We start from the raw sequence: 15,552 nt of genomic DNA, 5'->3' as shown, positions 1-15,552 counted from the left end.
AAGAAGAAGAAGAAGAAGAAGAAGAAGAAGAAGAAGAAGAAGAAGAAGAAGAAGAAGAAGAAGAAGAAGAAGAAGAAGAAGAAGAAGAAGAAGAAGAAACCAACAGAGAGCAACAAACAACCAAACCTAGCAAGGAAAAAAATTACAGGCACCTTGATAGGTCTGAAGCTAGATATAGTTTTGAGGACTCATGAACTTTTAAATGTCCTAATGGCTTACTTATGAATTGGTGTCCTATTTTCTTTCTCTTTTCATAATAGGGGTATTTTTGTTTTGTTTTGTTTTGTTTGTTTGATACCAATTTCAGTTGAATAGCACCCATTTACATTGTGTCACTTGTCATGTCAAGAACTAAAGAAAAGAAGATCTTTAAGGCAGAAGTCTTCTCCTTTAGCAGTCTAGATCAAGGTTGCTAAGGTTGCATGAGGAAGGTTTAAAGTACATACTTTTAATTAACATCTGGTCGTTGTGGGTATTCATGGGGCCCAGGTAGCACTTGCATCCATATTATAGTGTACAATAATCAGATTGGTGCAGCTGATGCTTCAGGCCCTCAGGCTGCTGTCATTTTCGTTGTTGTTGTTGCTGGGTTCATTGAACTTCTTGTCTACTAGTGACATAAGAGGGTTTCATTATTGTCGAAGTCAATCAATTGCATTTGAGAATACTAATGGTTATCCCTCCTGTCCAGCCCTATGTCTCCAGAAGAGTCAGTAAAGAGATGATGCCTTCAGCACATCACCATCAGTCAGAGTCAAAGGAGGATGTTGACCCAGCTGGGATTCCCTATTGTGATCTTCAAAAATCTGGGGCCTGGGAATCTTCCTTTTCTAGAATCCCTCTCATGGGGGTGTGGGTACACCTAGTTACTGCCTGATTTGGAGAACAGGGAGTTGTAGAATTAGAATAGGGAGGGCTCAGCAGTGGAGACCCAGACGGAGGACTCAGAAATAGTCAACAAACCCAAATGCTATGAACACATGTTTATCATGTCAGCCTATGATACTCAAGATGTACTGTCATAGGTCACTTGTGCCCTTGGGAAGCTGCAAAATGTGAGGAACATGCTAGAGGGAGGGCAGTAAAGATGTTTGACAACTGAGTGGAATGGGTGTTGCTTCATTCTGATGTTAGCAAATGAGATGACCAACAGTGCAGTTGCATGCTTTGGGGTATCCAAGCAGTCTAGATATGCTGACATGTTAAAGTGTTATACAGACAGCCTAAACCTCTACTGTTATACAGACAGCCTACAGCTCAACTGTTATATAGAAAGCCTACAGCTCAACTGTTATACAGACAGCCTACAGCTCAACTGTTATACAGTCAGCCTACAGCTCAACTGTTATACAGACAGCCTACAGCTCAACTGTTATACAGACAGCCTACAACACCTCAACTGTTCGCTCAGACTTAAGCAGGTTAAGAGTTAACTTGAGAGTTTGATTCAGGGCCTGGCCACTGTGTGGGAATATCTGCCTAAAGACGATAAAAGAATACAGAGGATGGCATTAGTCATCCTGTAGCACTGACATGCTCAGGGCTTATAGTTTAAACTCAGGAAACATATTCCCTGGTACGCCTCTTTGTCATTTATCACTGCTGTGTGGTTAGGACAGATAATCTAAGTGACAGCAGGCACAGATAACAGGTAACCAGCCCTGCATTAAACAATGAAGATAAGTGCAATCACTACAGGCTCAACCTGACATTTATTTCATGATATTTGCCTCAAATATGTTGGGAAATAAATGACTTAAAATATTTTCTTTTTGAGTTGGCAGAAGAAGAGATGGTACAATTTCATGTCCTTAGTTCATATCTCATTAGAGGTGTCAAAGTAAGATTCTTATTAGACTTTTAAAAATCGGGTTTTCTTGTTTTTTTTTTTTTTTTTAAACTTGCTTGCTTTTGCTTTGTTTTGATCCTCAAATATCTTAAAGTACAAATCTTATATAGACACCGTGGATGTGTGCTGTTGTCAGGGTTCTGGGTCTCTGACTTCCAGATAAGCTCTGCTCATGGCTAGCAGGATGGCCACCATGTCAGTTCAGTGGCATGTGAACTGACCGTTGCAAATAACCTTGGCAGAAATGGCTCTGTGGAATTAGATTTTCTGACTCAATTATGTTTTAATCTACGAGCGAGTTGACTTACATGTAGTTCAGTCAGCAAGTTGTAGACGCTAAGTCAGTGCCATTAGCTCCTCCTGCTAATGGGCGAAGGTGAGGGGTGGCCTTCATCATCTCTCTTGTGCTCTTCACATACAAGAGGGTACTTTTCTGTTGAAAGGGAAGAAAAGGAATATTTTTTGGTCAAAACAAGTGATGGTGAGGCCGGGAAAGAGGAGTAAGAAGAGGAGGGGAACGAGGAAGGAGGGAGAAGAGAAGATAAATAGAGCACACTCTTTAAAATGGTTTAATTTCCCAGTCCTGTTTGTATGTCTAAGGAAGGAAGAAAAAAAAAATCAAAGGCAAAGTAAATTATTGCCTGAATAGGCCTCAAGAATTAAGAAAAATGCATTCCTTCAATAGTATGAACAATGGTTGTTGTGTGGCCTTTTAGTAAAATTATGGCTATTATAGACTTCTCACTAACATAAGATCTAACTTTAACTTTCCGTGTGGGAAATGTTCCACATACAAAGGTAGATTCCGCTGGTCTTTGTACCTTGCAAATGTACCCAGCAAGCAAATACTCCAAATTAATGGATCTTGGCTATGAGCCACAGACTTAGACAAGACTATAGAAGCCACCAAGTCAACCCTGTGGGTGGATACTGACACCCCTCCCTGACAGTGTCTTGTGGAGTGATGTGTTGCAACACTCTTTGGATACCTTCGAATGAAATTTTGTTTCCCATCTATCAATGTTTTATTCAGTAATGCGATACCATTGAACAAAATCCCCACATAATGTTAATTTAGCTTCTTTCCTTCGCCCCCCCTCCTTCCCTCTCTCTATAGAAGGTGTGAACAACAAATCCCTATCTGTGATATATTAAGCAATATTATCTCCATTGAACAGTTGGCCTATGTTCAAGGAGCTTTGTGGAAAATTCCAGGTAGGATATTTTTAGAGGAGGGAGGGGGAGGAGGTGTGGGCATTATTTCAGGTCCAGGCACCTCTCTCCAGCTCACAGCCTAAGAGGGAGGTTTCAGGAATGGCTATATGGGCTAGCCGATGCCTGGAGAGGCATCCAGTGTGGCTTCTCCCTCCTGACTGGTGGAAAGAGTCTTCACTGAGGTTATAGACAGAAGCATACAGCTTTGTCTTCTTCTCTGGGAGGTTGGAACATACAGAGTAGTCCAGAGAGCCGGCTTCTGCCATGTTAGGGAACATACACAGACTTGAAGCAGGCTGGGGTGGTGAAACCCAAACCCCTCACTGCTTGGACTATTGTTTGTTACTTATGGTGACAGAGGCTCTTTACCGTGCACTAAATATTTTCATTGCCCCATTACTTTTTTGTTATTTTTACATGGGTAGATTCCAAATGCAGACCCCTAAACATATCCTAGTTTGGATTTAGCCTGCTCTGTCTTTTATTCCGGAATTGTATTTCTTTGTGGTCATTTAATAATATTAATTTGCTGCATTGAGATTTTTCTAGCCTTCTTATAGTCACTGAAATGATGGTTTAAATTATGTTCACAAGAACACCTGTGGATAAGCCCGTATGGAAATAGATTAAATCCATTTACTTTTAAAAAAAGAATGTAATCACCATTGGTTAATCATATGTGGGTGAGAAGACCACAGACATTTCCAACTATGTTTGAATAGAACATTTCTAAGATCCCAAATTAGTCTGAGAATTTGAAAACTCTCAAGTCAAAATGAGTTTTAAGGGATGGAGGGGTTTTATTTGTGTCTGTGTTCTTAGATAATTTTCTCTACTTAGGAGGTATTTTGAATCACTTGACAGAAAATATAAGATGTGGTTGCAAGAAACTTCGAAAAATCACTATCCAGAGACGTTCCAAAAATAGAAAATTCAGATGGCATCCTTACCCTGACCCTGACATGTCCAGATTGATAACAAATATACTTGGCAGTAGAGCCAGAGTCAGAGAGACAGTAAGCTGGAACGCCTATTAACCCAAACACAGAGATTCACCTATAAGCAAAGGGCTAGCATTGTCTCAACGTGCTCATTTACATGCACGGTGTGGTGGAATATTAAACAGACTTATTAGGGAGATTGCTGGCGTTTGGAAGAACCGGCAAAAGATGACTGCAAAAATTGAGAATTTTGTGTCAGAAATAATTACAGCATGCATCTGCTTTCTCCTGTTCATCTTCATTGGCAAGGGAGGCCCTAGACATGAATAAAAAGAAATTTGTGCACGTCAAACTAGTCCAGGTGAACTACATGTCCCAAATGCAATACTGTATTCCCACACACAGATCTCCAAAACTTACTGTCCAAATTTGATGCTGCTGTTGGAATTACCATGAAATCCAAAGCTGGTGATTTAAACTTTGCACAACTCCTTGTCATTGGCTACATTTGTATATTTTACTTTTACATAATAAGTATTTTACTGTGCATATGAAAATATGCTATAGAATTATTTTCATACATGAAATAACCAGATAACCATAGAGAGTACATCTGTATTTATACATAAAATAGTCATCTTATTGTAGAAAATTAGTGAAAATTAAAGAACAAAATAGATGATTAAATCATATTTTTGAAAAAAATTTTCAAAAATATATCTTGGTACACATGTTTAAAAGGTAGATTATTGATGTTTAGACTCAAAGTAAATTGTCTTATATATTCAATGGTCTTATATATATCATTTCTGAAATCACTTATGGGTATTCATTATCAGCCCTTCAGATCATAAGTAGCCTTTTGTTTCCTATTTGGGTATAGTAGTATTTAATTCATCCTTACTAGATCACAGTATGTCTTCCATTCAGGGGTTTTATAAGTGAATAATAATAATTAATATTAATGAGAAATATACATGAATATAGAGGAAATTAAAACACCATCTGACATCTGTTGACTGTTAATATCTGTCAGGTGCTACCATAGGGACTCACATAGATCACTCATTTAGTCTTCAAACTTTATAAGATCAATATTTTTGTCTGAGGTTGAGACATGCTGAGAAAAGCTGGTTTATAAAATGTTCAGGGTTACTAAGTGGCAGAGTCAGCCTGTGGGCCTTGGTGCTGCTTTGTAGCACTGGGAATCAGACTTAAAATCTTGTGTGTGCTCTACCACTTAGCTACATTCCTAGCCCCAAGTCTAACTCTGAGTCATTGTGTTATGTAGAATGCCTACCATAAATCAAAAGGAGGTTTGACATATTATTGCTCCTCACAGTGACCGAAGGAAAAACGTTCTGTCTCTGGAGAGATAACTAAGTATGTGTGATTTTTTATTGTTGTTGTTCAAAAAAAGACTATCTTCATACATGAGAAATACGATTACCTCAAAATTTTCATGTGAAATTCTTTTTCTGCACATCATAAGAAAAAAATAAATTCATAATGAATTTTAAAATAGAAAAGTGGAGATATCATGGCAATTTCATGTAGTATTATGTGCTGAGGAAAAAAGATCCATATGCTATTTTCCAAACTGAATGAACACACCAATTAAATTATCTCACCATTTACTGACATAGCAGTAGACTTCCTGTCTGTTGTGATTCCTCAGGAAGTAGATCATCACCCTGTGTGGATGTGAGATGTACCTTTGCAATGTGTCTGTGGTGATTCCCAGAGGCTTCACTGCATCCTTTACTCCATCTTTCTCAGCCTTCTTGCATCAAATTCTAACCTTTCCTGCATCTTCCTGGCTCTTGTATTTTCCCGGAAGTGTCTCCCATTTCCTTTCTGAGGTCTTTATCCAATCAGTTCAACTCTATGAAGCTACCTCCTCTTACTTTCCACCAGTGACCACAAGCCTGGAGGGCTGAATAGTTTCTTGGGGAAGATCCTTAGCATCTAATATGATGCCTGTTAGCCTTGTCAGCACCCCACCCTACTCCTTCTCTTGTGATAATTCTTCTACAGCATTGTTCTCAGGCTGTACTTCCTAGATCCCTGAGAATCCACAGATGTAATCTCAGAAGATTCATGGGTACCTATGCTAATTTCACCTTTGTGATGCTTATCATAAGATGCTCTAGGCTGTTATGATTCAGTGCTTCCACTTGCATCTGTTCTTCCATTTTACAGTGAAGCAGCAAAGCTTGACTTTCTGACAAGTGGTTTCTTGTATTGAGGATCCACAACCTCTGAGTTCGCGAGTTCTCCAGATTGAAAAACTGGACCCTTCTACAGTATGAGGATAGGCTGCATGCATGCTCCCACAGCTCAGCCTGTCCTTCATATGCGTTCTGTGACTTTCACACTGTGGCACATGATAGGAGTTGCACAAAACAAAAAGTCCCCGTTCTGTTAGTTGGTAGACACTGTGGGTGAGTAAAAAGCAAACTGAAGTCTATTGTCATTGGTTGGTGCTAACCTTCTGGAGAATATTTCAGGGTCTATATCGAGGGCCTTGAAATGCTGATGACCCACCAAATCTACCCACTGATAGGAATTTAGTTTGTGAAAATAAGAGCAGTCCACGAATTTATAGACCAGGAGGAAGGAGTTAAATGGAGAGGAGATTATTGGAATTAACTCAACCCAACACTTTAAGGATGGAAACCAGATTTGGAGTTTAACAATGTGAGAGTAGTAGTGAATCATGGCCTTGCATGTGAGGTTGTATTTGGCACTAACAGAGTATTTTCCTACTATTTCTGTTCAGCTAAAGGTCATAGAGTATGTTTTGTTCTGTTTAAGAGTTAAATGGAGACTATTTTAGACTTTGTTGATGATCTTACCCTTTGAATTGTAATTATCTAAACTCTACTTTTGTGACATGAAAACAGCCATAAATTCAGAAATGGTCATGGCTGCATTCCAATAGAACTTTATTTGTGAACACTGAGCTTTCGATTTTTACAATTTTTAAAGACATAGAAATAAATCTTAATTTTCCCTTTAACATTATTCTTGGTAATGTCATATACAATTTCAATGTATTTGGCCATATCTCCTCCCACTCCTCTCTCTCTCCCACGTTTATGTGTTCATTTTTTTTATATTATAGCTCACGAAGTCTGCATAGTACTGATGATATGCAGTAGTTTTCTCTCAGATTCTGGTTAGTATAACACTGTTGTAAGATGAAGAATATCTGTATGTTACTTGTATATCAGAAGAAACAGTTATAGTTGGTATCTACCTGAAAGTAGTTCTAAAGGTTAAGGCCCGAAACTCATTCCAGAGAGACAGTTGAGGGTCTGGGAAGATCCACAACAAAAATGTCTTGACCAATGGGAAAAAACTGTTTGGACAAGCAAGCCATGGGTGGAATAAGGAGATGTGTGACTACAGGGGAGAGAAGTCTGGGCAGAGTTACAGATGATTATCTGTAGAGAAGAGAAGGCCAGAGTAGAAGTAAAATCATGTCCCAAGGTGTGACTTGCTGTGCTGTGACTGCATTTAATCTGCAGCAGGAGCATGAGGTCAAACAAGGGGGGTGGGGGAGCAGGTGAGGCCTGAGGTGGAAGCAAGGAAGGACAGGCTTCGGAGGAAGCAGGCTATGCAACTGACTAGGAATGGAATGGAAATGGAAGGGAGCTGGGAAAGAGGAGGAAGGAATGGAGGAGGGGATGGAGGAGGGAATGGACAGTTGTCTCCTGTGAGTGGCTGTTCTGGGGCGGCCAGTTATTGGTAGACCTGGTAAAGACGGAATGAGGAGATCCAGATATTTTGAGTTTGAGGAAGTTGTTGAATCAAGTTTTGGTGAAGATTTTCAGAAGAATTTAAAGATCAGGAAAAAATAAGATTTATAGAGTTTGCAGGTAGCAAAACAGAAATTCGGAAGCAGGAGGGAATAACGAACCTTCTCATCAAATATGATTTGTATTTATAAATTTTTAATTATCTACTAGATCTCCCTGGATCACATACAATGTCAGGTATCTGCGCTTAAAATGTGATCCTTTATTTTTACACTGGATGGCAACTGACTTACATTCTTTGTTTTCATGGACTTAGGCCTTGGAAGATCGTGTGTGGGAACTCTTACGGGAAGCAGACAGGACAGCTGAAGCAAACAAGGCTCAAAGTCAGGTGTATGATGCCATGGCCCAGACGCTGGGTGAAGCATGGGCAACTCTGGTCTCCATGCTTGAAAGAAGAAGGGAGCTCCTTGGACTGACGTCTGAGTTCTTTCAAAGTGCTTTGGAGGTGCGTGTTTCAGAAAGCATCTGCTACTCCGTAACATTGCAGATAACTAGCATGCTCAAAAATGTTTGACATCCTAAAACAAATGTTGCATACATGTTCAAAATGGCAGGATAAAGGAGATATATACAATACATTTTGTATTGTATATATATATTGTATAATATGTATACACCATATATATTGTATATATATATTGTATAATATATACACATATGTATTGTACATATATATGGTACAATATATAATGTATAAATAAAATTAATACTTTAAATATAGACCATCAGTCATATAGATAGTTAAGTAAATGCGGGACTTTTACACGTGTCACTTTGACCTAGTTCCTTCTTTAGATGATAGTAATATAGACTAGAATCTAGTTGCTCTCACTATACAATTATTGCGGAATGCTGATGTGGGGAATTTTATTGGCTAAAAGTCAGAGGATAAAAAGAATTACACAATATTCCATAGAATGTTTAACTTGTCAATACAGCATCTTAAGAGTATTTTCCTGAGGAACATGGGTGCTGTTCTACAGTTTAAGCCCATTAAAATACAAGGAAAGGAAGAAAAAGGCCCCAAACTTCCAACTGTTTATGACTCTAGTTGGCTGAATGAACCTCAGGGAGCAGGCCCTAAAAATGAGGAGGACTAAATCTCATGCAATAGCCAACTTTACTCAGAGCATCTGACAAGTTAGTTATACATGGAAGGTTCAGAGGCATCGCTTGAGCAAAGGATCTAATCACACGGACAAGCTGCACACCGCCAAGACATGGTTTTTAGAGGCACATGAATAACAACAGTGCAAGTAAATTCTGCTATACCTGGCAGGACCATGAAAACACATTCCAAGAACAGTTTTGTGTTTTGAAGAAACTGAGGCCACAAGACTCTTGTCTTGTTTTCTCAGAAGCACACAGAATTCTCCTCACCAAACTTTATTCCTAGACTGTGTTCCAACATAGATGAATGGCCACTGAACCCTTCTGTAATTTTTTTGTATGGGTGTGTGTGTGTGTGTGTGTGTGTGTGTGTGTTTTACATTTTTCTTTGTGAAGGTTATCAATTAAAAATGTGAGACCCCCCCATTTTTCGGAAGATATATATTTTGTGCAAGACAATTATTGGAAATTTCACATTTTTAACTCCCCTGTCCGTGGCAGCAGGCTCCTGCTGATGTGCAGTTGCTACCTTGGTACGATTAAACACTAAGTTTGAAAATCAAGATGTTCTTAGAAGGGAAATTCAGTAGTTAAGTCCGGAATTACGAAGGTAAGGAAATTAGTCACAGAACATAAAATTTGAGGTGGGCGATCTCATGCTCCATGAACTGATTTCAAAGAGGAACAAAACCCTTACTGTAGCTTTTAGGATTCACACACCACAGCTTCAGGTCAAAGCTCTGCTCATTTTATAGACCATCTTCGGGGAAAATTCAATAGATGATCTCCTTTCTTGAAAGAAGAAATAAGCCAGCTGAAGTATACCCACAGAAGCCAAATTACAGCCCTAGCCGATTCATTCCATCTTAGTGGGAGGGGAATAAATGTCACCATCTTTGAAACTCAGCACCCTTGAGAACAGCAAATTATCTTTTCCTAACATCAGGCTCAATATTTGTTTCTCGGTGTGGTTTAGCGTTAATGATAGCTAATTTTCTCTGTGATGTGGAAATAACTTCCAGATATTGTAAGGAGTAGAAGGAAACACTAAATCGAACCAGATCAACTGTTATCCATCCACTCAAGTGAACTTTTATTGGGGCTAGGGAAATAACTAAATATGTCTGTATTATCTGGCTTCCCATTCTGTAAACTGCTCTTACTAAGGGGAGGGCAGAGTCCTACATATCTGCGTGCAGCTTCTCTGTGGCAAAGCAGTTTTCACCAATGATCAAAGAAGAGGACTGAAATTAATTTTAACTCTTGTTTGAGTTCCCGTTGCCATTCCTATTCTGGACAAGCTTCAGGAAGAGATGGGAAAAAAATCCACAAGATGAGAGTTAATAGGAGATGAAAGAATTTTTAGACCATTGTTTCAGTTTTAACAATCTTGAGTAAAGAATTTGACATAGAGATATAAACTATATCACGGCCATAAGCTCTCTGTAATGTTCTACTGGAAAACAACAAATAACCTTCAGGGGCTCCTCTTTGGAAGGTTGTCTTGGAATAATGTCTTTAAAATCAGCTATAGAAACTGGGTGAATGAGAGATGTGAAGTTCGTGTGCCTGTGGTCCCCTGTAAGTATAACCACAGCAGAGTTCTTCAGAATTGTAAGAGAGGTTACAATGGGCTATGGTGGCTATTATAGGATAATGTCTGACTTACAAGCGTAACTGTCAGATGGGGGTCTTCTCAAACACTGCTGTGTCAGGGAACAGTGCACCTGAGTGACAATGGCCAGTGTCCATTAGGTTGACTTACAAAGGTACTTTGCAAAGGGGCAGGCCCACCAGGCCCTCTTGCCCGCCATTCTATACCACTTAGAACTGCATTTTGTGCAGCTGTTGTAATAATCAAAATATGATACATCCTCTTAGCCAACTTGTTTCATAAAATATTAAGTATCACCAAGTTCAAAGGCAATACTTTAAAGAAAGCAAAACAGGAAGTCTAGTGCCGTGAGAAGTTTCTTTGTCTTTCTCGTGAATACTTTGTCTTAATTGCTTTGTTCTAAACCAAATCTAAAGGAGGACATTTTACCAGGCTCTTTATGAATTATGATAACCTCTACTGAGCCTTGATGTAAAAACATACTACCTGTATGTAAATACATGTCCCACCATGGGGACATAGTAATAGAATATTTAACTATGCTTTGCCCCACCTAAAATTTATGTTTAAGATTATCTTTCCAAGTAGCTTTCCATCTCAAATTTACTTAAGAAAAATTTTAATAAATGAAATTGACCATATTGGTCACCATTTGTGTGTTATACACTCTCCTTGAAGTGGAGAAATGTTCCAGTTTTTTTTTTTTTTTTTTTTTTTTGGTTTTTCGAGACAGGGTTTCTTTNTTTTTGGTTTTTCGAGACAGGGTTTCTTTGTGTAGCCCTGGCTATCCTGGAACTCACTCTGTAGACCAGGCTGGCCTCGAACTCAGAAGTCCACCTGCCTCTGCCTCCCGAGTGCTGGGATTAAAGGTGTGCGCCACCACACCCGGCTCAATGTTCCAGTTTTTGACTCGTGCTTTAGTCAATCTTATTCTACTTATACAAATAAGGCACAAATACTGTTAACACAACTACAAATGAGGTTGCCAGTTACAGCTTCAAAAGTTAAAGCTTGCTTCTTCTCTCATCCCCAGTTTCACTCCTTCTTACCAAATTAACTGATTTATTTTAGTTTAAAGTTCATTACATATTTTTATATTTAATTTAGTTTTAAATTAATTAATTTGTTTCAGACCTCCATCTCTTCCCCCTTTACATGTGTGTCTCTGTGTGTGTGCATGTGTGTTTTCTTCATGAACATTAGACTGCCATTTAGAAACATCTACAGTTTATATATAAGCTTAAACACACAGAGGAAAAAGTCACAATATTTAAGTAGATTTTCTCTGAGATCCCAAGTTAATTTACTTTGATTTTATAGATTACTTGTTAGTCAACTTTTTGCTGATTTTTGTCAGCAAATTTTCTGGCTATTCTTTGAGAACTATTTTAGAATATTGATGGTTACTGAATTTATGGCTATAGGGAAAATATAACTTTTTCTATATAACCTTCCCTGTATAAGCTCTTCCCTATACAGTATCTATGTAAGATAATTTTAGCTGAAAAACTTACGAGATATTTGGAGGTGGTTTATTTTAGCATATATAATGTATTTTTGGTTACAAAAGAAAAAATTGGAGGAGAACCATGACATTTTGTAAATTCAGTTCATTTAAATACATGCACAATATCCTATGTTAGAACACACTAACATGCATCTTCACACACCCCTTTCCCTCCCCTCTCCCTCCCTCCCCTCTCTCTCCCTGCCTCCCTCCCTCCCTTCCTCTATCCCCTTTCTGTCTCATATTGAGTCAGCAAGGTCATTAGTGTATGAGAAAAATCTGTAAGTATAATAAAGTATTCTGTTGGCTTAAAAAATCATTTTCATGTCTTTCCTTGTGTTTTCTCATAGTTTGCTATAAAAATAGACCAAGCCGAAGAGTTTCTGCAGAATCCTCATGAGTTTGAGAGTGCCGAAGCCTTACAATCACTTCTTCTCCTTCATGACCGACATGCCAAAGGCAAGAAATAGGGGTTTCCTCCCTTCATATTAGCTTTTGCAGATTTCAAAAACTGTTAGTATGTGATACTCATGGAGAGACAGTACTTGGAGTTTTCCTACTGTTATACTTTAGGTTGTTTCAAGAAAGGATAAACAGAGCTTTGCTTTTGGGCACCTTTTGAGAGAAAGCATTAGTGGTAGGTGACCCCAGGGAAGGGAGAGGGGGCCTGTGGAAAGTTCTTCCCTGGGCATTCTAGAGCTTCATCCCTGAGGACAGAGGCTGCTGTGTCCCTCCATCCCCAGCATCTGTCAAGGTGCTGCATCTCTTAAATGTCCCATCTAAGGGTAGATAAATGAAGACCAACCTTTAAACATCAACCATAAGAAAAATTCCTCTCTCATCATTTCAATAAAAAAGAATGTAGATGAAAGTTCAATAAAACATTAGGCATAGTATTTTCAACTTTCTCAGAGTATCTAGTAGTGATGATTTTATTGTTAAAGCATAGTTTATATATCAGGTCCTCACCACCAGAGTCTGGGGCTGGCCAGGACTGATAGAGGAGGTGTCACCTATGAAAATAATGTAAATAGATGATTGGGGGAAAGTTCCTTTTCCTGTTTTGAAATGTATTTTATAATCTGTTACTGGGCCTGAGGAAAATACCTTCATAGATTTATCAAAAAAATTTTATATTGTTAGTGTTTGTTTCATTTTATTTTGACTTTTACAGAGACTACATGTAGTCGATATTTGTCACTTTTAATTTGATTTGATCCCCAAAAAGTTTGGCCATGATGGAAAAGGAACAAAGCAATAAAGTGAATTTTTAAAGACACAATGCACATACACACATGCACATACACACACTCTATAACTCTCCAACATGCTATAAAATAGTTCTTCATTATTATCGAGCTCTCCAACATATCTATAAAATAGTTCTTCATTATTAATTGCTTGCTACAAATTTCTCGAGATAAAGTGATTAGTAACTCTGTCTTCCCAGTGTAAATTTTTATGGCAGCCTGCCAATTGCATAGATGTGTTTTTTTTTGGTGATTTCTCTGTCACACCTGTCACTGTGAGATATAAACAGTAACAGTAGACTCAGCACTAAAGCATCAGCTGTCTGTTTTGACACAGAGGCAGTTATCTCACTAGATCCCCTGAGGCTAAGCTGAATCACTTAACATTCCTGGTAGGAGGCTGGAAGAGACTCAGATCCAGTGACCAAGATGGCTTCTATGGCCTCAAGTCAATCACATCCAGCCAATGTGGTTATCACACAACAACTTTACTCATGGAAGCCAAGTAACCTTACCCCATGGAAGTAGGGACTTTCCTGTAAACACTTGCTGCTGGAAGAGGAGACGATTTAATATTCCTTTTTCTGAATTTGCTAGCGTCTTCAGGTTTAACAGGGTCTGTACACAAAGGAGCCAGCTGAATCAGATGCACCCTGTTTTCATTTGGAAGCCTGAGGCTATGCTGTTCTGGTATCCAGCTGGCAATGGAACCATGTCTTCCTTCTCAGTGTAGTCTTTGAGAGTCTACTGAGCCTCATCTTGGGTTGACAAGATAGATGAAATGCTAGCTGAACACAGGAAGCATGCTTTGTCTTTGGTGGCATGAATCTTGGGATTTTTTTTTTCCTTTTTAAAAAATTAGATATTTTCTTTATTTACATTTCAAATGCTATCACGAAAGTTCCCTATACCCTTCTCCTTCCCTGCTCCCCTACCCACCCACTCCCACTTATTGGCTCTGGCATTCCCCTATACTGGGGCATATAAAGTTGGCAAGACCTAGGGGCCTCTCTTCCCAATGATGGACGACAAGGCCATCTTCTGCTATATATGCAGCTAGAGACATGAGCTCTGGGGTTACTGGGCCTCTCTTCCCAGTGATGGCCAACTAGGCCATCTTCTGCTACATATGCAGCTAGAGACATGAGCGCTGGGCTTACTGGTTAGTTCATATTGTTGTTCTACCTATAGGGTTGCAGACCCTTTCAGCTCCTTGGGTACTTTCTCTAGCTCCTCCATTGGGGGCCCTGTGTTCCATCCTATAGATGACTGTGAGCATCCACTTCTGTATTTGCCAGGCACTGGCATAGTGTCATATGAGACAGCTGTATCAGGGTTCCTTCAGCAAAATCTTGCTGGCATATGCAATAGTGTCTGGATTTGGTGGCTGATGATGGGATGGACTTGGGATATTTTTAAGCCTCTCTGTGTGATATTTGAAAGATTGTAGGGGGCAGTGATCAAAAGAACTCGGTCCTAATGAATAATGCCCAATGGTGGTTTCAAGAGCTTTGTTTTTATAAGATGGGATTTAGGCTAATCAGCCGGTTCAGTGGGATGTGATTAAGATGATATAATTTGAAGTGCACATTAATGCATAAAATTTCTGATTGCTAGGCAAGGGCTTTGTATCTATCATCATCATTAAATTTACGGGAATAAAGTGTGAGTTAGCAGTTCTAATAAATTTCTGAGTATTGAACAGTTGAGTTGTATAAAAGTATATTATCCTGATGACAAAATATAACTGGGAGCTATGGTGACACTTACCTCCAACTGTCCCTTTACTTCACTTAGCTTCACTTGTGTGACCACTGTACTCCATTGCATAGGTCAGAACAGCATGACTAGGTTGATGTTTCTGCCTTTTGGATCGTTCCAAAATGTTCCATCAGGGTACAATGCTTTAGATTACAGAAGACTAACATGGCCTCACCCATCTTCTCTCCTTTTGAACTAACATTGCCTTGTTAGTCTTTTTTCCAGAAAATGGTTTCCTGATTAGTTTCCCATCTTCTGTTTTGAATTTAATGGCATAGAAGAATGTTTCTGAAACAGTTCTTGGTGATGAACCCATGGTTCTGTCATCATATTGCACTAGGGCAGTGGCAAGGGCAGTTATAAGCTGAACACCCATATATAATCTTACCGCCAAGACAAAAGCTTTGAATAAAAGTAATGTTGTGCTATGGAAATAGCCAATAGGAGAATTTGTTTCAGTTTATCCTCAAAGGAACT

At 38.9% G+C, this 15,552-nt stretch overlaps 1 protein-coding gene across 5 annotated transcripts in view; it reads left to right on the top strand.

Moving 5' to 3' along the window:
- The window catches only part of Ccdc141 (coiled-coil domain containing 141), a 162,741-nt gene that overhangs the window by 33,888 nt on the left and 113,301 nt on the right, over window positions 1-15,552 (top strand). For all 5 annotated transcript variants that reach the window (XM_029536228.1, XM_029536226.1, XM_029536225.1 and 2 more), the window contains 2 exons: window positions 8,086-8,277; window positions 12,415-12,523. In XM_029536228.1, coding sequence (XP_029392088.1) covers window positions 8,086-8,277; window positions 12,415-12,523 — 301 coding nt within the window. The remainder of the gene's footprint in view (window positions 1-8,085; window positions 8,278-12,414; window positions 12,524-15,552) is intronic.

The sequence above is a fragment of the Mus pahari genome, chromosome 3 (assembly GCF_900095145.1).
Source record: "Mus pahari chromosome 3, PAHARI_EIJ_v1.1, whole genome shotgun sequence".
Classification (NCBI taxonomy): domain Eukaryota; kingdom Metazoa; phylum Chordata; class Mammalia; order Rodentia; family Muridae; genus Mus; species Mus pahari.
The sequence above is the reverse complement of the archived record's forward strand: the minus strand, read 5'-3'. Positions and strand labels throughout refer to the sequence as shown.